We start from the raw sequence: 26,132 nt of genomic DNA on the forward strand, positions 1-26,132 counted from the left end.
TTGCTTGGCAGTAATCACACTGTTGAAAGGAGGAATGGTTTCCTTGAGTCATTCCATTTATCTTCCAGTTCTGGTGCTGATTCAAAACTGTTTTCTCCCTCCCTGTGGTGGTTTGCCCTTTTCTGAGACATGCTGTAGCAACTGTCATCACTCTGGTGAGAACAGAGCTTCATAGTTTATCTTAGGAAACTTCAGAAGCACAGAAAATTGCTGGTGGGAAGTCAAATGAGTCATCTGTTTGTGAATGGGCTAAGCAGCAAAAGCTTTTTCAAAGTCTTTAAGCTGCAGTGACATGGTGTGATCCTTATACTCAACACTGAGACATATCATCAGACTGGAGAAGAATCTTAAAGCAGAAAACCTTCCCCTTCCCTCTGGCCATCTAGTTGCTGCTGTCTTCTCTAAAGAAGCTGCCCTCAGGCACTGTACACTCACCATATGGCTGCATATAAAGCAGGGCTCCTATTCTTACATGGCCATGCTTGAACCCATGGCAGCCAACCTTGTACCTTTACGTGTGTTTGGGGAACAAGCCAAGTATGCTTTTTCCTTGTCTAGTATCTGCCTTCCACAGTCCAAATCATATTGCAGACTTGCAGGGCAGCTGCAAGCCATGCTCTCACATTGAAAAGAACCGTCTGACAGCAGTTTCACAATTCCCTGTATCTGCATGCACCCTTTATCTATGCCCAAAGAACAGTCTTGGTGACAAAGTGACTGCATGTGTGTCTTGGCACCTCATGGCATACTTCCTTGTGGCCCACTGCTGCAGTGACAAGTGCTCCTGCAAAGCAATGGCATGGCTGGGACCTCAAACCTGCAGGTCTTTGCAGGGGAACTTACAGCCCAGGAATTACTTTGAGTTTGGCTTTTTCCTGAAACCACAGATTGTGTTCCTCTTTTTTTATATCTGCTTTACAGCAATTTGTAACTTATGTCATTTTGCTATCTCACATGTCCTTGTTGTGAAATAGCAGGAAATTCAATAAATCACACTATGGGAAGAACTATTTTAGCCTTTCTTTCTGTTTTGAAAGGTTTTTCTAATGTTCATCTGCCAAAGTTTAAATACCCTCTTTCATCAGCCAGAACAACTCAAAGACCAAATGTTTTGCAATTCCTTGAAGGGCCATTTGAACGTATTGCTGTAACTATACATGGGGGATTGTTAGGAACACAATGACTTAACAACAGATGATCAAACAGATGGGCTTTACCCAATATTGATGTGGTCCTAACTGAATTCCCCACGCATGCGTAACCTCATCAGAATGATAGAATCTCCCCGCTGTGTGCCAGCAGTATTACCTGCCTGGAGTACTGACATGCAGAAAGGCACATAACCTCAGAACAGGACGGCAAGTTTGGACTCTGGTGCTGATGGCCTGACTGGCTTTCCCTTGTGGAAACTGTAAGCATAAGTCTCTCCGAAATGATTACCCATCCTCCTGGATAGTATCTTCAGAGAGTGTGGTATTGATACTACTTGATTTTGGGCACTATCAACACAAGCAATCCGAAAGGAATAAGGTTCTTGCAGCAAATTTCTAATCCCATCTTGATGAACCTTGGCATTTTAACCCACAAACAATTTAAATAGTTTATAAATATAGGAACCATGGGACCATGTTGCAGGAGTCAGAGTGGTTAAGGCAGTCCTAACCAGGTTTTCTTTGCTCAGATCAGTCCTAACCAGGTTTTCTCTGCTCAGATCAAGCTCCCCTCACTTTCCCACACTAATGCAGATGGTGAAGGTAAAGGGAGACCACAAAGGGATATTAAGTGGTGTACCAGCCTTAAATTGAAGCTGAACAAATGCACAGGGAGTGCATCCAGCTTCTTTCTCATGACTATCAACTAGGAAATCCTGTTCTGCTTTACATCAGAACTTCCTTCAAAACTAAAATAGTGTGCGAGAATTACTAGGCAGAGACTTATGCTCTGTGGTAGTTCTTGACTTCTTAAATAACCCAAAGCTCCCTGATGAAGAATTTCTTAGGAAATCCACAAGAAGAGACTACTGATCATGCAGCATGTGTGCTGAATCACTTACTGAGAAGGCTGCCATGAAATGGTGTTGGAGAAGATGAAGTCTGAACTGCTGCTGCTGAAACCAGGGCATTCTCTGTTTTCTTCCCACAGGAGCTGCTTTGTGAGGAGACCCAGCTAAGCCTCTTTGATCCAGTAGCTGCTTGTTAGAAGTCCGTAGGGAACTGGCAAAGCAGGGAGAGATCTAAGTCTTGAGCAATATGAATATGCTTGGCAATCTGCGGGTAGGGAGTAACGAAAATTCAGAGCTAAGTGCCATTGAGGAAGTAACAAAACCCCTTGCAGCTTACAGGTGAACATGGGCAGGAAGATCAGAGGACTCAGAAGAGATGCATGGCATTGTAGGGAGATGCTCAGTGCCACAGCATTACGCAATTAAGCTGCAATCTCACTGCAAAAGGAGTTTTTCCAGAGGTATATAGCAGGTCAAAGGCATACCCAGTGGTTAAGTAGAGCTTATCTGCCTGTGCTAGACAGATAGTCCAGGGATTTTTCAAGATGCATGGCCAAATGCAGAGTCACAAATATAGGCCTGGACATGCCCCTAACCATCAGAAGTCAGCCTTTTAAAAGTAACAGTTATGAATCATTATAAAGACCTGAGGTATCATCGTAGGAAACAGGAGTTTGAGAGAAAAATCATTCATAAACAGATGTAGACGGACAATTTCTGAATGGATGTTCTATTTGGTGAGAAAATTCTGGTAAAAGACAGGAAAACAAAATTCGGAAAACAAAGCATGACTCCTGTGGCTTCAGCAACCCTTCTGAGGATGGGGAACCTGCGTACAGGTCCTGGCAATTGGACATGTGGCCATTTTCTCACAGTGTGACCCTGAGAAAGCTGATCCGGGAGGGAAAGCCAGCCTTATACCTCCTTCCCATTCCCCCTGCAGAATCGTGACCTCAGCCAGCAGGACACAAGGCTGCATCTGCCCTCTGTCCCTACAACCAGATGGTATTCCCCCAACCCATGGCCCAGCCACTGGGGCAACATATGTAGGGATACTGATTTGCAAGCCCACAGCCAGATGAAGAAATTAAGGTGGCCAAACACAGCCACCACATGGCCATAGAGCCAAATCTCAAGGCCTGAAAGACAGATTTGTGTAAATATGTTAGCTCATACATTGCCACGTGTTTATAAAGCTCTAGCCCTGGTTTTGCATGCTGATACAGAACGAGACAAGACATAAGCCAGCTAACTAACCTTGGCAGAAAAGAGACCTGTCAGCAAAAGATTTCAGAGCCCTTTTTGAAGGAAGGAGATAACGCAGCATACAAGGGGGATACTTTGTCACAGAGCAGGGATGTGACTTGCCTGGCATTACACAGGAGACTCAGAACAACCATCTCCTGAACTCACCAAAATTGCTTATGCCCATGAGCACAAAAAGCCTAAAGGACTGTAGGGAGCAGAGCTGGTCATTCCCTTTCATGCTAAAAATTAGCCTCCACCCTGCCCCTCTCTGCGGTGAAAGGGCTTTGTGGTACCAATAGCATCATCTTTCAGCTGGGCTACAGCAACTGAAAGACTGTGAATTTGTACTCACTTAAAATCCATGGATGCTTTTTGTGTGGCTGGAGTTAGATCCTAGTTCCAATGAGCAATTTTATTCTGTTGAACAAAATTTCTACATCTTTTAATTCTTTGAATACATTTTTCAGTTTCCTGTCTCTTACTGCCACATAACGCAGCTATGCATAAATAGATGCTAATTATTACTATTATTGCTGCTTCACAGATGGAAAGCCTGAATGAAAGGGCAATACAAACACTAAACAGACTCATCACAGAATTAGTTTTAGGGTACAAATAGCAGTTTTGTTTTCTGCCTTCTATGGTGACACATATCTACACAGTCTTGAGAGCCACTCATCATGTAGCCAGCACATTCTGCATGCTGTAGGGCTGCACCTTATACTGTATACTTATACTGTATACTTATAGCTGTATACTGTAGGGCTTGAAGCTTCCTTTTTGGTTTAGTTTTAATGGAAATTACAACAAGAAAAAAAAAAAAAAGACACTAAATCTGTAAAGCTAAGCAAGTATTCAAATATTGAATAGAAAGTTTCTTTGCTTTCAGGTTCTATCAACAGATTTCACACAGTCTTTCCTCAAAGAGGTAAGAAGTATCCCGAGATAAGCTGTGCTTCCTCTCACTCAGCTCCAAAATGCAGTGATTAACAAACCATTCTCTTTACCAGAAGTGACGGAGACATTTGTCTTAAGGCAGCCACACATATTCCTCATGTTGCTGACTGAGGAACACTGAATGGCTGGGAATTTTGTTTAGTGTCTTAAGACCAGCTATTTCTTTAAGAATCTCAGCTCCCATTTTCTGTATCTTGATGCTAGAGACCACCGAGGGCCTTCTGCCCCTGGGCCTGAAGTGCACCTGTTCTGGGTTTGCATTTGTAATACTTCCAAGAGGGGCAATAAACACAGGTACAAGTGAAGAGCAACAACCAAAAAAATTCTGCTTGCTTATGAATGGTTTATCTAAACTGATCAAAATTCTGAGTAAATTCTGCTCCTGGGAGAACTAGCCATTTAGGCTTTTGTTTTATTACCTGGACAGGTTATAGGGCAGTGAATGAGCACACAGAGTCCACCAAGAAAGCTCTTGCAGCAAACTTAACCCTAAATTCCACTGCTGTTAAGATGTTCACTGAAGGCATATTGAAAGCAAAATTTAAAATACCTTAGCAGTTTATTATCAAGATCTCTTATTTGTTTTGTGTTTGGAAGGTTGGACAAGGAAGGGGCACTGAAGGGTTCATTGATACATAGCAGCAGAATCAAGGAAGGATGACTTATGGCTTGGACATGAGAGAAAAATTTACATATCAAAGTATGTAATAAGAAATGAGCTTATTTCACTGCTGCAGGAAAGGGGAGGAAGGGGGGAGTTAGCTTTTGCTAATAATCATACAGCTTTCTCCTGTGTTTCCTTCATAATTTTTAAAGATCCCATTTTCTGTCATAGTAATTTGATTATCTAACACCAAAACGGTAGCATGGCTAACCTTGATTTGATCACTGTACCACTTCAAACTTCATCAGACAATTCCTTCCTGCTTACTTTTATTTGCTAATATTACTTTTATTTGCTAACATTGACAAAAAAGAACTCATTTTCTCTTTCTGTAATTAGCAAGGATGAAACTAATAGAAAGCAGGTTTTCCCAAGAGTCTAAGCAGGTCCCTTGTAAGTGAATTCATGGTTCATGGATTCACTAGGAATTTTCTTACAAAATCATACAGTATGTTTTGTACAGAACCTCATCTCACTCAGGATCCATGATGGGCCTGTTTGGGGATGAACAGACACTTGCGGCAAAAGAGACTGTTGGCATAGGACTCTTGTCCTATAGTATGAAGAGAGATGAGAGGCATATAATGAATGAGGATGAGGGCTCCAGAAAGAGAAATGAAAGTTTCACTATTAAAGCAGTTGAACTCAATTGTGAAGAATTATATTCTCTCCTTATGTTTGCCGTAAACACCTACTGGAAAGCACAGAAACAGTTTTTATGGAAGGTCACTTCCATTTTGTGCTTTTCTTGTCCTTTTCTGGAACTAGGTCAAGATCCTGAATTCAGATTTACACAAGTGGTGAATATTCACACCTTAATTGAAACACACTTTAAACATCTCATGTGGGGGGTAAGGAGGAAGGCAGCTTCCCCAAAAAATAATCAGGCATTTGGGAATTGAAAATCGATTATTCTGAATTAGCAGATAGTTGGGATAAATTTGTGCTTGTCTGTGCCTCAATTCTCTCTGAAAAGAAACTCCTAATTTACCACAGAGTGTAGACCAAACGTGATAAACCTGCAGCAGGCTGTGCTGACCCAGTTCCCTTTATATGAGCACTACTACAGATCTAAAGCAGCAAAATACACAATAGGAACAAAATAACTGTGCCCACCTCAGCCAGAGCAGCAGAGAAGTGATTACAGTTCTTGTGCATCAGGTGGTATGCATTTCCCTTGTACTCCTTGCCCAGCTCTTCCATAATCTTATCCACATCCTCTTCTGTGAAGTCTGTGGTGCCCAAGGCAATGGATTCTCTAGTTAAAAACAAAACACACAACAGGAAACATGGGAAGATAGAGTGACGAGAGTGATACATGCCCAGGGAGAAGGAAATTGTCAGACACTGGGAAGAGGACAGGCTTAAAACATGGACATGCATATCTGGGGTTGTCAGAGACTCTCACTAACAAAATGGCACAGTAATACTCCCACCTTATCCACAAAGCAGGTTACAGCACAGGCAACAGCCCTGAAAGCTTCCTGCTCACCACCAGGGAGGTCTCAGCTCTAGGGGTCTTATCCCACTCTGCTCATCATCCCACAACAGAAGTTTCTAGTAGGAGACAAGAGATGCTTCTCTCATGTTTGAGAGGGTTTCCATGAGGTGGGCCAGGAAGGAGCAGACTGAAGACTTGATGCAGAAACCTTTCCCAGTATTCACTCAATAGTGCTTGTTCTTCTAAGAGTCTCCAATGACCCTCAATGTAGACTGGCAGTTTGGGAAGGTCAAGCCCCATCTGCCATGGGCAGTTCCTTGACCCACAGACCCACAGCCTGAGCGCCTTGAAGTAGGCATCAATGCAGCATCCTATCAGACTCCTCTAGCAGCTGCTCTGTCCATTGTGACAGAGCAGCAATAAACACAGGAGATAACTTCTGGTACTCTGTACAGTATCTGCAAATAGGTGATACTCACTTTATCCACCTCCAAAATCTCTGCAGGGCTGCCTTTACCCCAGGAGCATGTGAAGGATGCAGTGACAGTGCTTGTGAGGAGAGAGAAAGTGAGACCCAGAGGACAGGACTTTCCCTGCTTCCCCTACACCGATGGCTTCTGGGGGCAGAGAGGAAGATGTAGAAAAGGGCCCTTACTTGAACTTAAAGGTCTCGCCAAGTTCTACCGCACTGCCAGGTGTGATCTCAAAAATCCCACTGAAAGGGTAGGGATGCCCTCCATAGGCAAACTCTGACAAGGAAAGAAACAGACTGTGAGTAATTGAATGAACGCAATGTCAGGAAAAAGTCTATGGCAGCTGTCTGCACAGCTCAGCATCAGCACCAGGGGCTGGGCTATTGCCAAAATCTGTTCCAAACAGACTCTGAAAGGCATTTTCTCTGTCTGGTTACCTATCAGCCTGAGGATGCCCTCACAGCCACCCTCCATGCTAACACTACGGCTTTTCCACAGTGCCAGGAGAGCTCTCAGACTGTGCCTATCCAGGCGGCTTCCTCTCAGTGGGAAGTTTCGGGGTGGAGGCATCTAGGTAAACTATGAGAGGCTGTCAGTGGTGGTACTGAGCTGGAAGAAGTCTTCTCTAGAGTAGGGAGAAAACAAATCTTCTTCCAGAGGGATTTACAAGCAGTGAGTGGGAATTCTTTGCAGAAAGCCTAGCTGATTGCACTCAGCATGCGGGTCAAGCCACAAGGTCCTTCCATATCATACAGGCAATCTTGCATAGCCTGTGAAACGTGCTGTGCTCAAAATGGAACATGGCACCCCAGGGATTTTGTCTACTGCATAGCACTGGATATAAATACCATGAGTAGCCTGAGACAATCCCATTTAATGCTGAAGAAGGAAAGGGAAAGTCTGTGATGCTGATCTGTCCTTCAGTGCTCTACAGATGTTTTCCCAGATCCCTTGACTGCACTTCTTGCAATGAGTGCTCTATCACCTTCAACCCCATCCAGACCATTTCAAAAGCCTTACAAGACAATTTCTTTTCCTTGTAACTCTGCTGTTTTCAAAGAACAGTTTTCAAGATTTCCAGACCACAGACATTCATAAAGAATTACTGCAAAACAAATATACCCTACCAGGAAATTAGCACAAGCACAGATATGCAGGTCTCAAGACTGATCCACTTCTCTTCCTCCTCCCCTGTTTCTCCCATTCTCTCTTCCCCTCCTTCACTGCAGAACAGCTTTCTAACATTATTTGCCCCTTCTCATCTGCTATCCTGCCACATACCTGTGCAAGCCATAGAGGCTGCAATTACATGGCAGAAATATGAAGGGCTACATGGCTCATGACAGAACTGCTCAAGTTCCTGCTAGATTCCACAATGGACTCTAAAAAGAGAACCGGTCAAGCTGTTCATTCCTCAAAATGCTCCTTGCCTAAAGCTGTAAGTTTGGGGGGCTTTCCATATCAGGCTAACTACAGTTGTCACCATGTTCTGCAGGTAGTGGAAAAGAAATACTTCATACCTCTGCCGTAGATCTCGATGCCAGAGTGGAAGACACCAATCCCCAAGGTAGAGGTGTATTCATTTATCCAGTACTATAGCAAGAGAAAAGCCACATTTGGAAGCATTAGTGCAGAAGAAACACGTAATATTGGTCTAGGGTATCTCCCCCATCTCCCATCCTCAGAGCAACTTCTGTTAAGGAGAAGAGTGATTTTGAAATTAACTTGAGACAAACAAATTGAGACTCCTTATAGGCCAGCAGAAGTGGGCACTGTGCTTATACAGCTGGCTTGGATTAGGTCTCCAAAAGATGCTCATCTAACCCTTTCCGTGTAAAGCATTAACCTGTATTAGGATATAACTGGACCTCAGCACCATTTAGTCATTATCTTGATAACTATAGAAAAAAAAAAAAAGAAACTCAGAGCATGTTAACATTTTGCTCAGAGGCACCACATACTATCAAGAGACAAGAGCTTGCTGCTCCCAAATTAGGTCCAAGATGACCACAACTTCACCCAAGTCAAATTTTCCAGAGGAGCTGTTAAATGACTTCATTGTTCTGGTCAGAGTCCAGCACCTCTCCAGTACATTAAGAGAAGAACAATATAGCAGTCTAGTGCTTGCATGTGATGCTTCTCCACCAAGCATTGCTCAGGGCCTGTTTCCACCATACCATGAAGGACAGTGCAGACACCCAAACAAGTCGCAGCTAAGCTAATTGTGAAGCAGGAAGCCGTACAGCTACGCCAGGGTAGTGCTGCATTGGAGATAATTAGCCCTGCTCAGCACCAGTATTTATTAGGTCAGCTGCGGAGCTGTGCTGCTACAGAAATGATGGTTTCAGGCACTGAGTGGAAAATGTCCATGCCTGGTGTATTTACAGTTCACTTAGGGCTACTGTGCAGTGAAGATGAATCTCTAGTAACTCAGAGCTACTGAATTCTTACTTTAATCAAGCACTGCAAGGGAAATGAGTGTTCTTCACTTGTCCCTGTACAAGGACATGACAGGTTCATTAGGCTAAAATTCTCTTTTGGGTCTGATAGCCGCTTCTGGTGAAGCTAGAAAAAGCTGCACCGCCCCTGGTGTCTGGCGTCACTGAGCTGCCATGGCATGAGCTAGAACCCTCTGCTGTCAGATAACCAGAGGTCTGGCATACTCTATATACTCTGCCCACACTGCTTCCTCATGAAATTTTGATGACTGCAGTAGCTCTGGAAATACTTCCTGTGAGACCACTGCTACTGTTAAAAAACACAATGGCTCTCATATGAAAAGTACAGTCCCAAGCCTGATATAATGTATAGATACCTGCAGATATAAGTCTTGATACCTTAAACCATGTCCCCAAAAATCCCTGCCTCTGGCAGTACAGCAGTTCCCTTTCCCTTCAGAAAATGCTGCAATGCTTCTTGTTCTTTGCGTATTTGGTATCACAAATGTTGTATTACTGCAGAAGAGCAGCAAACAACCTGACCCCAGCTGGACACCTGCCCACTGCTCTCTTCAGACCTTGTATAATCTGTATTTACCTCTTCATTTGAATTATGCAAACTCCTGTTTTTAGGATACATCAGAACATTGGACTGGAGGTAGGTCAGGTAGCTCTCCTTTGCCAGCTGAAACTGTGCACTAACAATGAACCTCTGTTGAACACCGTGCCTGGTGTTTAGGGACACGATGTGCCCTTGCCTTCTGCTGCCTTTCTCCACAGTTCTCTGCTGCAGGAATATCCCTGCACTGACTGGGGAAGAAGATACAGAGGTGGAGGCTGCATACAGAAGCCCATATGACACCAGCCACATCTGCAGAAGAGACCAAAGCCTGTGTCCCATGGACACATAACCCTCAGTTCAATTCTTTGATCTCCCAAATCTCATGGGTTAAATCCTCAGTTAGACAGTCTCAGGTAGCCTCAGTAAGCTTCAGAGAAATACTGGTTTCTAGAGTCCCACTGTAACAACTCCCACAGGATATGGTAAGTAGGTTGTTTTCTTCCCTCAGGCTGAGCTATTGTCTCACAGCAACAATACAAACACAACATGCCCAGGTCATGCCAGCTGCTTTGCTTAGAGAGGAGTAACTAATAGGAAGAGAAGGGAAACTTTAAATTAGATTTGCTCTTGCCAGTTATCAAAGTCAGGGCTATCTGATCTGCAGAGGCTAATCTGCATCAGGCTTTGTACTTCAAGAAAGTTAAACTGAAAGCCACTTTCAGCTATAGCTTTTTTTCTTCCACGTGAAAGTTTATGCTGGATCCAAACAATAAGTAAGCAAACAAGCAGCAAAAACCAAAAAACCCAAATCCCTCTCCTTGATTGATATGTTAGAGTAATGCACTGAGACCTTATCACCTCATACATGCAGAGGACTGTCAGATCACAAGCCCTCCCTGCCCCACAACCACTCTTGCTCTCAGCACTAAGCCACAGCCTCTGAAACCCACCCTGTCCAAATCCTGCAGCCAAGAGCCAAACTAAAGGGCAGTTCTGAAAACACAGGTGATGGGGAGGCTCCCCCAGAGGCAAAGGAGAGAGGAGCAGAAGTGTTTCTCTGCCTGATGTCAGGTGTTGCAGGATTACAACTATCACGTGGACATTTCTTTGCTTAAATGGTGTATTTTCCAGTATGAATTCCTTTAATGAACTATTATGGACTGAACTGCAACAACCTCAGCTGTATCTGAACTTGAACTGAACAGAAGCTATACTGGTTTAGTACTTCCTTTGAAATAACCTCAATAACACAAGGGTGTTACTGAAGCGGGATCTGATCTGCATCTTGGTTCTACTGATATGATATTGGTTATGATCTATTAGCAAGACCAAAATGCAAAGCAACTCTGAATCATGGCTGCTACTGTCCTCATTTCACCCCTGTCTCCAGGGTGCTTCAGAATCTGCCTCCAGTGTGTGACTGAACACGCAGTGAACACCTCATGGCACTTTGGCACAGCCCACGGCTTGTCTCGGGAGGAAGCTATCCTTAGAGTGAACATGTCAGTCACTATCTGAGCTGGAAGAGAGAATCCAAGCCGGATTTGAAACCAGGTTTGTACATACATGCACGAGCTGGCCTCATTTTCCAAGGGGTTTGCAATTCTGGGCGTAAGAACAGCAGCAGCAGTCAGCAAATACTCATCTCTGGAGTAAATTGGCTATTGCTTAGATTAAAAACAAAAATGTGCAGCCTGTTCCATCAGATAAAAAAGCCTGGGTATTGAATACAGCAGGATTTTAAAGAGAGATGTGATTCATGCCTGCATTGCATATTGCCTGCAAAATTATGCTGTAAACCCTACACAGAGGGACTTGGAGCATTCTGTCTCATTTGCATCTTCAACAGAGACAGAGAACAGCTTAGAAGCAAAGAGATGCAGGGAGGAAAGCTAACCAGACTGTAGCTGTTTCACAAAAGCAGCATATAGCTCAGGACGCAAAATCTAAACAAGAGAGGAAGGAAGCTCTTCACATTTACAGTTTGCAATGTATCAGTTAAAAGCTTTTAATGCAGGTCCCTGATGAAGTAGAATTTGAAATTTTCTAGGTTTTATTCAAGTCTTTCCTTATTTCCTGTTGGTCTGGTTTAGAGATCAGAATACCTGGTAAGGTATTTCCGATTCCAGGAGATAGTCTGAGTGAGTTGTTGTGTTATTCATTTATCTGTCATCTTTTACACAGAGGTAGACTTGGGAGTCTCACCAGGACAGTGAACCATGCCCTAACTTTCCAGAAAGGAAAGAAACTAAACAGCTTCATTATAGTGATACACTTCTGGTAGGTCTAGGATGGAGAAGCAGATGGCATAATACTAGCAGATTACGTCATCCCAGGACTTTACAGAGCAGGAGTTCCTGGGAACTTCTACCAGAAACAGGTTTCCAAATTGAAGAGGCTCATCCTTGTAACCATGACTTCTACCATCAATTAATAGCATACTGTAACATTGAAGTTGCTGTCACTAACTCTTTACCATCCTATTTCAGACCATTATTTCCCATGGTGTGACGTCAAATCTGTCATGCTTCAATGTGTAGAGCAGCTTAAATAAGCAGCTCCCTAGGGGCTGGAGACAAGACCACCTCTGTGAGTATCTGTTCTATTTATCACCCTAGTACAGATTGGATGTTCCACTCCACCAGGTCCATCCACTACTGAAGATACACTAATCCGTCCTTTTTTATGATTTGTATGAACATATAGAAAAGAATTCCACTGGAAGGTGCTAAATAAATCTGGCTCCAGCAAATAAATGAAAGCTCTGAGTGCCCAGTGTCACTGATCCTTGACATGCTCTTCTACTGTTCACTAGGTACCACACAATCATCATCTGAACCAGGATACAAGGCTAGATAAAGCTTTGTTCTGACTTAGTCTGGTTACTGGTTACGTGGACATCAGAGCAACTAAAGTCAGAGCAATGCTTTATCTACCCTTGTATTCCAATCTTTGAACAAGACACCTTTACGAAGGATGGGTGCAGATGATGGACAAGTAGCTAATTTCACCATATCTCCTTTCAAAGCACCATCTGTATATGTAGGATTACCTCCTTTTCCCTATGATTCCACTGTGTCGTGGTTTAAACCCAACCACAAAAGCTCATTCACTCACACACACCCCCCCGACCCTCCCCGCTCCCGGAGGGATGGGGAGGAGAATCAAGAGAATGTAACTCCCACGGGCTGAGATAAGAACAGCCCAGTAACTAAGGTATAACACAAATCACTACTGCTACCGCCAATGATAATATTGATAAGAGAAGATAACAAGAGAATACAATACCACCGCCGAACGTGTTCGACCCCCCTGAAGAGAGAGTGTGCCCTTCCGGGTAACTCCCGGTTACCTCCCTGGGCATGACTTGCTGTGGTATGGAATACCTCTTTGGCTAGCTTGGGTCAGGTGCCCTGTCTCTGCTTCCTCCCGGCCTCCCTTCGTCCCAGCAGAGCATGAGACTCACAACGTCCTTGGCCAGAATAAACATTACTTAACAACAATTAAAACCGATCGGTGTTATCAGCTCTCTGCCCAGGCTGGAAGTCAAAACACAGAGCTTGCACCAGCTACTAAGAAGGAGCAAAACGGCTCCTGGTAAACCCAGAACAACTGGCAAAGCTTTGCTTCTAGGAGGAAAGAGAAAAAAATATCAGCAAAGATTAGATGAGATACAGATGATATTCTGACATTGCTATAGAGCAAGGAGCATGTCAAGAGACTGAAGGAAATGGCCAAATCACCTCACCCTCTGCTAGTCTTCATGGAGCACTCCTGCCAACACAAGTCCAACTGTCTGCCCTACCACTGGGGCTTGATTTTAATGCTTTCCTCTTTGAGGGCCAAGTCACACACTGTAACACCAAGCTGTCTTTTGCAGAGATGCCTCCTCTCTGTAGGATATGGGAGCTGGCTCAATGCAGAAGATACCCTTAGCTCAACAAATGCAGGGGAAGAGATCCAGGGCTCCAGTTGCTAATCAGTGTGCTGCATGAAAGGGGTAAACTGGCAAGGAGCATTTCTTCACACCTCTGCCTTTACACACTGCATTATGTCTTTCCCTAGAGGCTTTGTCGTGGGCTTAGCAGTGCTTGGCCCCTGTAGTCAACTTACCGAGGCAGCCTCATGAAAACATGCAGAGGAGTGTGTATGCTAATAAATGCAGTGATCAGTCATAGCTCAAATACCAGGAGAATCCTCTTTGATATTAAAGCTCAACACAAAAGCCAGTATTTTAAAGACAACATCAGACTGATGCAGGAGATGAGTCAGAGAACATCAAAGTAATATTTCAGCATTATTTTCTGAGATGCATTGATCCAGATATGAGATATGAGAGCACAAAACACAAAACTTAGAGAATATCACTTCAGGAAACCAGTGAGTAAAATACCGGCCCTGTATGGTCAGAAACTGCAAAAGAGTTTCAGCTGTGGGGTTTGGATTGTTGATTTTTTTTGTTTTGTTTTCTTTTTCATTTTTCTAAACCAAGATCCAGAACCTTGGGCCCACAGAAGCAGAAGGAGAGAGCCCAAAACAGATCACAGGCTTTATTCTCTGAGTAGTGCTTGCAGGGGTGAAGAAGCATTGAAGATTGAACCGCAACTACAAACACACAGGACAGGAGGCTTCCTGCAGGTCTTTGCCAAGGCACTTCAGCCATATTGCAGTACTGCTCACTTGTGTTCCACAGCCCTAGGCATGCATACAGTTCTGCCAAAGTATGTCAGTCCTTCTGCTGTTCACCCCTTCTGGCCTGGAGCTCTAGTAATAAAATCTCACTATCATATGGGATGACATCAAATTATACAGCATGGCAGCTATTAGAAAGGTTTCTTTGGCAATTGGATGAGACCCGAGCTCATTTTAGTGTGACCTGTATCTCTTATGCTCAGTTCTCCAGATGTCTAAGGCTTGTTTATTCACCAAGCCTAAAATGCTATTTTCCTAACATACTATGAACACAGATTAAGCAGGAAAGGATTTAAATGCATGTGGCTAGAACAGCAACTAAAAAAGAAGCTTAACAGAGTATTGAGAACTGATGACACAGATTTGCCTTTGCTACTTCATACCCGGGAAAAGTTATCATCTGGTGGGTCCTTGCTCCAGCATATGCTGAATGTGACTCTTCCTAGCCGGAGGATCACCTCCTATGTCAGGCCGTCTTTGCTGCTGGCAAAAGCTATCAGTCTGCAAGTCATGGACCACAGTGCGACAGCCCACCAGGTCACTCAAAATCCAACCAGCCAAAAGTACCCTCTTTAATCAGGTGGGTGAGTTTTCACTTAAAATGCCAGATAGTGTTAAAGAAACAGAATATTGAAGTAAGCAGGTCTCTGTTTACAAGGAGGCTCAGCTTCTGATGCAATAGGCTATAACTTGCAAGTCTCCACAAAAACAGTTCCCACAGTGTGGCGTGTTTACAAAAACCCAACTGGCAGAACTGATCAAAGCTTGAGGAGCTACAGGTTTTCTTCCAGGAGAGCATCCAAGTAGTGATAAATCTACAGCTTCAATGCTGCTAGAGAGCTTGATGTAGCTCTGATGAAGTAGGAATACAGAGTTACACAAGGACCCCACTCAAGGACCCCTCTTCAGTCTTGGACTGGGACATGAGAACAGACATCTGACAGCAGAGTCACATTACAGAAAGAGAAAAAAGACAAGGCATCTGTTGGCAACTGACTGCTGTGCTGCATTTTGAATGAAGGAAGCTTCTGCCGAGGATAGTTCTCAACCCTTCAGGTTAACACACTGTAATAGAAAGTGATTTCCTGGGAAATGACGTAACTTGCACTGCTGAACATATTCCCTTGTGCAAACTCAAAAATGCTGAGAGACACAAGGCAAGATGCTCAACTGCTCCCTTCAGAGGAGCAACAGGCCAAGCCTCTGTAGGACTGCGACAGCCAACTCTGCCACAGCAGCTTTTCTATCTCAGCCAGGTTCTGCTCTGTAAAGGATCTTTTCCTCTCAGGTTGGGCTAAAATACATTACTTAGCTGCCTCTTTAGGAGGAATTTCTTTGGAGGTTGCCATGGCTTTTCAGACATTATAATATGCTGTTGAATTGCCTGATGCATGAGCCAACACTAAAATCTTTGCAATCACGAGGCATAAAGAGCTTATTTCAGTGGCTTCTAAAACACTGTATGTGGATTAAAAACTGATGCTGCTGCTGAGGGAGAGTTGGAAATCTACTTATGCTTCAATGCTGCGACGAAATGAGATTTTACTGGAGGAATAACAGGACAAAAGGAAATACTAATCATCTGCAGCAAGCAAACAATATGCATTTTAGCAGATAACTTTTGGGTGTATTCTAATTTTTAATTTAAAATCATAAACAAGATTTAGCTGATAGAATGGAATACCTTCAGTGTTTCCACTTTAGCCTTATCCTATGAAAGGTCAGGCACAGGTCTGTCTCAATATTTGTAATTTGGTATTACTTGAAGTAATTCAAGTAATTTGGTATTACTTGAAGTCTCTTGTAATTTTCTGCCTTCCCCAGGTCTGTTCTACTTTCTACCCTCTTGCACTGACAGCAACTGTTATCCTGAGCAGAGCTTCCTTCCTGCAGCCACACCTGGGAGGAAGTTTACCACTGTGTGTCTTTTGCCTCAAGCCATACACACTTGCAGCCTGCTATTTGGGAGGTAGCATATCCAGCGTGCTCTGCATTAAATACAGTTGACTCTTGCTGGGGACAGTGAACACTCATCCAACCTATGTTTCAGAGCTCAAGTGGGAATCTGCATTACCAATGAAGAGACAGGGCAACTAGCTGGCTAAATTGACTATTTTCTGCCCTTGCAGAACAAACAACCCTCTCTCTTCCGTTTGCAAGTTCACACAGAAGCCAGCAGAAGCTAATCCACCTGCCCAAGGGTTTGCCACACCAGTCATGACACTAATGGCCCAGCCTGGGTGTCTGTGCACACAGCATGGTATTTGTAATAGGCTGTTTGTGCCATATGAGAAGTAATATGCTGGTTTTCAACATCGTCCACCTGCTTCCCTTAACCTCAGTCCTGACTGTGTCTGAAGGAGTCATCTGAAGGGGCTGAGGTGGAACTGGAGACGTCGAACAGAAATCATGAGGGGAAATTGCTGCAGAGGGGTGCAATGTGTGCCAGTGCCAAGAGCCTGTCCCAGAGTGGTCTCACAAGCAGCCTTGCAGACGGACTATCCGTGCTATTACACACCACTTCACATGCTGTATCTCCTTATATCTCCTTAGTTTTGACTACTTTCATGTACAATCTTAACCCCAAGTATATCGTCAGAAGAAAAGAAAAAGGAAAAAAAAAAACCAAAAAATGTCCATTTGCAGGATTACGCTGAAGTGTATTTACTCAGGGAATGTGCCTGAGAAACCTGGATGTGTTATAAACTTCACAAAGTGATAATGCCTTTGCCTTAGATGCATTCACAATGACAAATTGAGAAGTATTCAAAAAAGAACAGCAGCAAAATGATCAGAGAAATGGCACGACTGACTTATAAGAGAATTAATTCGGAAGAGTTAATAGCTTGGCAAAGCAACGACTACAGATGACAAATTTGCAAACATTTGAAAGGCTGACATGAATTGTGGGAGAAGACTTCTTAAGAACGATGCAAAAGGATTCAAGTAGGAGTAACATACTCAGCTTAAAAAGAAGAGAGACTTTGGCTAGGCGTTTAGAAGTTTCCTGGCAGTAAGAAAGCACAAGAAAACATTTGGATGCCTGAAAGCCATGTATCAAAAACGCCTCCAAGTGCCTGCCCAGGACAGAGTATTGAATAGTCCAAAATGCTTTCCTCTGCTAATGTCTGTGAGGTTGTTAACAGCCCTATTTGAGTGTACCTCAGACCCTGCATACCTACGTGCACTGTGAGCCCTCATCCTAGTCTTCAGCGCATGTTAAGAAGCAGGCTTCCAATTAAAAAGGATTCAAGTGACTTGAAAACATAAAAACACAGGCAGAGAAATACCCTACACTCCAGTTCACCAGAAGATTTATGAAGCACAGTGCAGGTGGTTTGGCTCTGAAACTAGCTTGGTTCATACGTGCCTGGTAGGGTCAGCAATATGGCCTCAGGGCTGTCTGTCCTTCATCTTGCCAGAAAGATGTAACTTAGAACTGTAATAATAAATAAGGCTGTTAAATGATTTCTCAGATGAGGAATAATGCTGTGGCTAGGCCTGCTCAGAAGAGATACATTAATACCTTTTTCTGCTTGTTGGTAAGGATCCTTGCTCTCTTTGGTGGACCTTCTCCAGTCCTTCTTTCCAAAGAAGAGACAAGCCCTGTCCTGATGTCCAGCATTACAGAGGGAAAACAGACATTTAGTGTATCCTTTGAAAATGCATTCCAGTCTACATATCAATCTTGCCTAGGCCAAAGCACCTGCATTTGTTCAGAGAATCAGGCTGCAGTTAGCACACACCCCAAGCCCTCCATAGAATGGCTGATGGCCTAACAACTGTAGCATGTCCCTGAAGTGCCAAAAAGCAAAGTTTTTCTCTCTGCTTTGGCAGACTGGTAGCAGGGATTTGAACTTCAGCCTTTCATATCCAAGATGAACACCCTAATCACCAACTATAGCTTCTCTGTCAAAGTGATGCATGGACAGCTAAACAACTCCAGCAGAAGAGATTGAGAGACCCACGACATCAAATAAACTGGCAGTTAAGACTTTTCTACCAAGGGCTCATCTAGATCCTTGCTCAGGTTCAGAGATTTCTCTCCCATAATAGCAATATGCTAAAGTGAGACTGATTCTTCCTCATTGGCTTGTTCTCTCTTGAAGAGTCCCTGCCTGGCCAAACAAAAATACCTACTTTTTGGTGAGCTTAGGCATATCAGCAGTCCATGGCTGACCACCTAAGGTAGATTTCTTGGGATCTCTTGTTGGGTTTCTAAGAACACCCAAAACACTAATGTCTTTTAAGGTTCAGCATAGTTTAAAGCACAGTAATTGAAACACCCTCTACTATGCTGTCTCCATTCATAAGTACTTCGGGAATGAAATATTGCTTAGCAGGATCCAATCCATAGGTACAACTATCAGATCCTTTGGGAGAGAAAATTAACACCTATGACAAAAAAAGTTTGTCTGCTTCTCCCTTTAACAAGGCTCAGAGCTCCATAGCTTGGTGGACTGGAGCGTCTGCTCTTCTTCCTGTATGGTGTTTCTTTCAGTTGTCCTCTGACAGCTACTCAGACCCACTGGGTGATAGAGACAAACATACTTAGTTCATATTTCATATCATAAGGCTTGCTTACCTGCCAAGATAAGCCTGCCTTTTCTCAAAACCGTATCTACTCAGTGGTAGGGAAAGGGAGAATCATCTCCAAAGTGCCAGACTGTGACCATCCTGAAGTGATGGGATGCAATAGAATAACAATAAAGCCCCTATTGTCAGATATATGACCTTGAAAATCTTGACTGACTGCATGAAAGCCACTTGCATCTTTATTTTGGCAGGAACATTCCCCTAAAGTGATGCCATCTGAAGGAATTGTGCCAAGGTAGGACAGGAGTGGGGAGCAAAACCTCTCAGAGATGACTACTAAGTGTCAGGTATTAGGAACCAAACTTCACTCAGAGCTAGAAATTTCTGTAAAGGTGAAGAGACTAAAACCCAAAAAGAACAAAAGCAAGAGAGGAGGTGGGGAGAGAGAGAATGTGTGTGGAGGTTCATCATCATCTGGCTCATTGCCTATCCCTGGAGAAATAAACCTCTTTGACGTAATGCTGGAGGGGAAGGTCACTCAGGAATTGCTACTCTGAAACCATGAGGCTGAAGACTGTTCCTGTGCAAGGCAGAGGAGGCAACTATTGAGGTATACACTTGCAATATATTTAAAGTATACTCAAAGGTTTTAGGGGTTTTTTTAATGGTCTCAGGTCAGGTGATTCAACAACACTCTACTTCTCTACTTCACAGTTCTTCCTAGGATTTCAAAATACTCTAAAAGCATTACATTTTTTAAGCCTTGCAGTATTTATGTAAAGCCAGTAGAACTTCTTAAATTTAAAGGTAGGGGAAGAAAATACCAGCATATAGCTTGTGTTATGACTGTGAAGACATAGCAAATCAGGAGCAGAAATGAGCTCAATGTCCTGGCTCAAAGTTTAACAATCCAGCTCTTCCATACTGCCTACCAAAAAGAACTGATCTACAGAACTGTCACAAGGTTTGTTGAAGTGGGAAGGAGTGAAGTTGATCTACCACAGCTCCTCTTCTAAAAAGGGATATCACGGTGGCTTCCTTTTCCAAGGACACTAACCTACTGAAAAGCTAGCATCCTATTTAGCAAACAGAATTAGAGAAGACTATGGAAGAGGCTTTTTTAAAGTTTTAGCTTGAACTGTCTCCTGAGGAGCAATAGCCTTAAAAGTCAAACAGTTAAATGACAACACTGCACTCATATTTTTCTTGAAACCCAAAGCACTGATGCTTTCACCAAGGATGACATCCTCCTATATACACAAGGCAGGGACGTCTGCTGTTTTTATACCAAGAAAGTGTAAGAAACTAGTTAAAACAACTTCTGACTTCTGCCAAGTTCCTACATGGATAACTACTTGAAGAAGACAGAGGAAATAAGAAAGTCAGTGTAATTACAGCTGTCACAAAGGGATAAGAAGTCCCTTTATGATATCACAGAAGGACCAAGAACACCACAGACATGGAATAAATACTTCATTTTGTTCCATCCTATTAATGCAGAGCACAATAACATATTGTTTTCAACCTGTTGTGCAGAGACCCAAGGGAGACAGCAAACTACTTCAAAGGCATCTGCTGCAGGCTTACATTTGCTAGACAAAAGCTGACATCTCCAGAACAAAAAAAATTAAATAAAAAAATTAAAAATGAGAGGCACACAGACATTAAAGAAAATAAAATTTTTGCCCAAAAGAAAGCAGAGAAAAAATCTTGGGTTTAAACAGGAGGTGGAAGCATACTTGAACATCCACAGACAAACTGGTGAAGCATAGTCCCATAGCTAGGATGTCAAGCAAGGACTTGAGAAGTTCCTATTCCCTGCTCTGCTATGGACAATTTATTTCAGACCAGGTCAAAACTAAAATCTCATTCGCATGATACCACATTCAAATTCAAAACTGTCATGGTCCAAATTCTTCTCAAAATTCCCATTTACCCTGAAGTGTTCAACACCATCAGTATCAGCAATCTGAATGCAAGACCATTACAGCTAAAACAGGTGGGCTTTACACTCAGATAATGGAAATCCCCAGCAGAGATGGGGATACCATCGCTTCTTTCCAGCACTGATTTGTTGCTGTTCAAGTCCACAGAGCCTCACCCTGGGGTTCCTAATGGCAGCAGTAGCACCTCATAGCCAGGAGTTAAATCTGCCTACAGGCAAATCAGTATCCCTACAGAAAGTAAGAAAGAAAGTAACACGCCCTAGATCTCCTCTTCATGCAAGTGCCATGTAAGGCCAAAATCCAGTCTGGCACTCATGTCATATAGGCCTGTAGATTCTCACTCCCTGTCTCATTCACACTTACTTGCCAAAACCAGTTGTGCCTGTCCTGTGAGCCAACAGCAGTAGAATCAGGGTAGGGACTGTTTGCACCTAAGGAATCTATACTCCACGCTGGCTTTGGTACCTCAAAATACTTCATGGTGCCTATGACAGAAACTGCCTGTGTGCCATTAACATTAATTTGCTATTGTAAAAAAAAAAAAAGAAAAAAAAGAAAAAAATAAATTAGAAATCAGTATTTCTGTCTAAGCTGCTGAGAAGGGAATATCTTCTCCAGCATGGATGGGGGAAAACCGTTTACAATGTAAGCTGAGATTTTTTTCCTGGAGAGGTTCCAGGGGCCATGCTGGCTGGCAGTGTGCCTAACCAGCTTAGCTTAGAGAAATACAGGGAAATAGATCCCTGCAGCTAGTGACTTGTCCTTTCTCCCTAAAGTGCTTTGTCCTGCCTTGGATAAAACTCTCCAAATACAGTGCCAGTTACATACAGTGTCTCATCTCTCTGCATTATCTTTTCCTACATTTTTGCCATAACCATACTCTCTCTCTCTGCTGTTCCAGCACAATTACTGAAGAATCGCATTGCAGTGCTGTCTCTACATTAGAATTTAAGGGATAAAAGCCAGGAACCCGAATATAGCAATGATAAAATGCTGTAGTACCATGGAGATTAAAATTCACCTTCCCCCCAGAACTGTTTCTGCTGGTCTGAAGAAGAAAAAAAACCAAAAAAGAGTAGGCAAAAAAACATTTCCTTGAGAAAGGAACTGTCTCAAGACAAGAAGGGTAGCTGTAATACCTAGCCCAATGCCAAATTGGGTTGTTGCAATAATAACTTCTACAAAGCACAAAACTGATATAAAAACAGTGACTGTGGAAGTTCAGGTAGAAACTTGTTTATAACCCATGACCCAAGGGCTTCTATGCTGAATGGTTTTAGCACTGTTTAAAATGACCAAAGATACTAGCCACTAATAGTTTTGGGAATGAGTAATCATTTCCGATTGTTGGCATTTAGCTACTGGATTCCGACAAACTGCTTTAAGCATACTTTTACCCCCTCTCCCCATACTAAGATGCGACAGAATGATTAATATGTGCAGCATACCATGATGGCTGGGAAAAAATTAAAAAGCTGTGGGAGTATCTTAACGACTCTGATGTGATGTGATGTAATGTGCTCTGCTCTGGCTTGTCTGGGGGCTACAGGGGAATTTTTGTTCTTTTCTTTCCCTCCCCCCCACCCCAAGGGTTCCCACTGTCATTAGTGAACACCATTGGACATGCAGCTCTGTAATACTATTTAATAGCTTGCTGAAAGATGGAGATGACAGCAGCAGCGCCTGACAACAAATCATCAGTGTTCAGTACTATGAAGATACTTTTTAGGGTGAAAACCATTTCAGACTGAGAAATGGGCGCTTGTCCCTTCAAAGGGACAGCCTCTGTGCCTGCTTCTCCCAAAAGTCGCACATCCCCTGCACTGGCGATTCACAAACATGCTAGTGCAGCTTCTTTGGATAACACTAAGTTATCCTTTCTTTCTTTCTTTCTTCTCCTTGCCCCCACCTCTTAAATAACACAGCATGTGTTGGACTAGCATTCAGGCTGCCCTAAACATTTCCCTTCTGCTTGGGCACAGTATAATTTTACACTTATGCTAAAGTAGATTTTCTGTGCTAGTCACTGTGTATACATCCAGAAACAGACCTGAAATGACCTTAGTGATTCAGCCAACTGGTCTCCTCATGAACATGCATCTTATGATAACTCCATATCTCAAGTGTACCCAATGAGATCAGGAGCTGAAAGGGAAGAAGGAAGATAAGGAAATACTTCATAAGATCAAAGAGGAGAATTTGCCTTATGTAGCATCTACCCTTCTTGTCTGAAGACAGATCCTTTCTCAAGGAAATGTTCTTTGGTCTACCCTTCTTTTCCTTTCCTCTTTTTCAGTGGGAAAGTTCTTTCCCCTTCCTCCCTCCATTTACTTCTACAAAAATCCATTAGAAACTGCAAGTACATCTTGGCTCCTATCTATTTTAGTGGAAAGAGAAATGGCTGTATATTTGCACCGCACACACAAATGGTGTTGTCTGCCAGATCCCTCAGAGACCTGCAAGAAAATTCTCCTCCATGCACAATAGACATCTAACCTGAACAGTGGCCAGGCTAATGTAGGAAAAAGAGGTAAGCACTGTAAATATCTCATCTGGCTTACAACATCCTCTAATATCAAATACACCCACTCTCAGATTAAACTATCTCCCCTAGCTTGTAGATGCGCAAATATATATTGTGGGGAAACAAGGCCTTATTCAGCCCTAGCTGACAATGGCTCAGCACCTTTCTTAGAAGCAGATTGTAACTCATTTATTTCCGTCACTTCTTTCCAGGAGTGAAGAAGCACACTCCAAGCACATCCCAATTTTTATTAGTACCAAAAATAAGAGCCCCTGTTCTTAAAGGAACACTACACACGAGTTACATTCCATATTCACCCAAAAATTCTTCCCAGAGAACCAGAGACATAAAAAAATAATCACCACACTCTTTCCAGAGTGATCCATGGGGCAGGAAAACAAGAGCAGAACTCTATGATCAGGCTCAGCTTAGATATGGACACAATATCCACAAGAGATGAAGGGTATTCTCCAACAGGTGTGGATCTTGGTTTTTCCTGAGTTGCTTTTCTTTAAATTTGTTCATGCAAGCTAGGGAATACAAATGGTCATAAACCTATAAATTAAGCTAATTATCATTAAGACCAAGAGAAAAGGAGTGTTTCTAGTCCTATATAACAGGGAAGTATCTGGACACTCCAGCACTGAAAGCCATGCAAGTGATGCATCATGCAAGTAATGAATGCTTGGGTTTGAGACCATTCAGTTCCCACTCCATATATCTGTCTTCTCCCAAGTTAGATGGATGCATGCAAGAGGTAAACAGATTCATCAAACAAAGATCTACAGCCCAGCCTGGTGTATTTCATCTGCTCTATGAAGTACGCATTTGGTAGCATTTCTGTAATTCATTTTACTGTGCTTCCCTTTAACACCTGAAAAACCTTGCTTAGCTTCTCTAACTTGAAAAGACCAAAAAGAGATAAAAAAATACATTAATCAGCGTAAAACTTTATAGAGGGAACAAAGTTGCACTTGACAGGGCATTATGACCAAAGGAATGTTTGCATCAGTGGGAGATCTCACCTTGGAAGTGGTTAGGGGTGCCAGACAGAGCTGATTAACCAGTTGCTGTTTGTATGCATCCTACCAGATCTAGATAAAAAGTAGCTCATAATCTCTTTGGAGCCAGAACTCTCTCTCTTGTTCCCATTCATACAGTGTCTTCCTGAAGTATGATGGAATCCCAGTTCATGGCTGAGGCTCATATTTGGTATCATAAATACTTTATTACCAGCAGGACAAGGCAAAAACCAGCATGCTGTAAGCAGGGGAGTGTTACCTCAGTCCACAGAAAAACACAGATAAAACTTGCACAAGCAAATAGGAGATCTTTGTTCATGCATCATGTATGCAAACATAAATACAGGCTGTACATATACAGCAAAGTCTCAAGGAACAGCAGTGTTTTAACTCTCTGGTTTACATGAGGTGTCCAGCTAGCAATAAGCAAACATGTCCAAGAGTGTGTGCAAAGCCAAACATGGGTAGTCTGATAATTAGCCTCCTTTTATATGTGCCATTTTAGTATTCAAGCCTAGAAACAAGCCTAGTATTGCACCAAAGGTGCAGCACTATAGGTTTGTCCTTGGCAAGTCTCCTTACAGGAGCTATTTTCTTCTAACCACCCTCTTCCAGAACAGTCACTTGCACAGGAGTACTGCTGGATCCCTAGAAATTACTATGATTTCTGTGGCAATAGTGAGCCTACTCAGAGAACAGCAGCCTTCAGTAAGTAAATTACACAAGATGCAAGTTTTTTAAGTCTCTCCTATCTTACTTTATTCTCCAAGGTGCATTTGTACATTCTGAATAATGAGAATAAATACACAGTTTGGTTTGCCACCTTGCAGCAGCAGCAGCTTCTAGGTAACTAATACTGCATATATACATACAAGCCACCAGTGCATCTTTTTCCTCACTCCTTGTAAAAAAAACACCACCACACTCTGTGACATGAGCTTCATTTCTATTTCCTGTAATCATGTAGTCATGGTTTCTACCTCACTTGAATGCTAATACCGTAGCAGTTTCTGCACCCATGCTTGTAAATACCTTCCTTTATTTCCCTTCCAACTCAGTCCTAGCAAGGCACAGGCTCTTTTTCATCTGTTTCATGAGATCGCAACACACAACGGATGTGAGCAAGACCAGCCTGATGCTGAATTGCTGTGCTGGTGCCAGTTCTAAAGAAAAACATTCCCTCCTTGAGAAAGAATACCAACCAGGTTCAGCAGAGAGATGGGATGGAAAAGAACATGCTTCACATCACAAGTGAGCCTTTGGAAGATGGATGAAGTAAACAGGAATCAATTTTAAGTTTTAAAGCCTTAAGAAAACTGAAGCTTTTGGAAGCACCCAGATGCTCCATTTCTTTGGAGTGTGGAACCGCTTGGCATTGCAGCACTCAAACCTTAGTTCAAGTGCAGTCACATAAAAGATTTAGACAACATGAACCCACAAATTGGGGTAGGAAAGCCCCAAGGTATCCAGCAGAGAGCACTTAAGACATAGAGCTCTCTTTCTGATCACTCCTCGTCTAAATAGTCTCAGGACCCTGTGCTTTGAAAGCAGATGAAAACATTGTCACTTTTAGCTTCTAGACAGACCTAAAAAAGACAAGGATAGTGCCTCACCAGTAACATTTAGC

The 26,132-nt window shown here is 42.9% G+C and overlaps 1 protein-coding gene across 1 annotated transcript in view; it reads right to left on the reverse strand.

Moving 5' to 3' along the window:
* The window catches only part of LOC136017986 (deubiquitinase DESI2-like), a 63,965-nt gene that overhangs the window by 17,807 nt on the left and 20,026 nt on the right, over nucleotides 1-26,132 (reverse strand). The window contains exons 3-5 of the mRNA XM_065686799.1: nucleotides 8,306-8,378; nucleotides 6,968-7,061; nucleotides 5,988-6,129 (exon numbers count right to left, since the gene is read on the reverse strand). Coding sequence (XP_065542871.1) covers nucleotides 5,988-6,129; nucleotides 6,968-7,061; nucleotides 8,306-8,378 — 309 coding nt within the window. The remainder of the gene's footprint in view (nucleotides 1-5,987; nucleotides 6,130-6,967; nucleotides 7,062-8,305; nucleotides 8,379-26,132) is intronic.

This window comes from Lathamus discolor, chromosome 6 (genome assembly GCF_037157495.1).
Source record: "Lathamus discolor isolate bLatDis1 chromosome 6, bLatDis1.hap1, whole genome shotgun sequence".
NCBI classification, from domain to species: domain Eukaryota; kingdom Metazoa; phylum Chordata; class Aves; order Psittaciformes; family Psittacidae; genus Lathamus; species Lathamus discolor.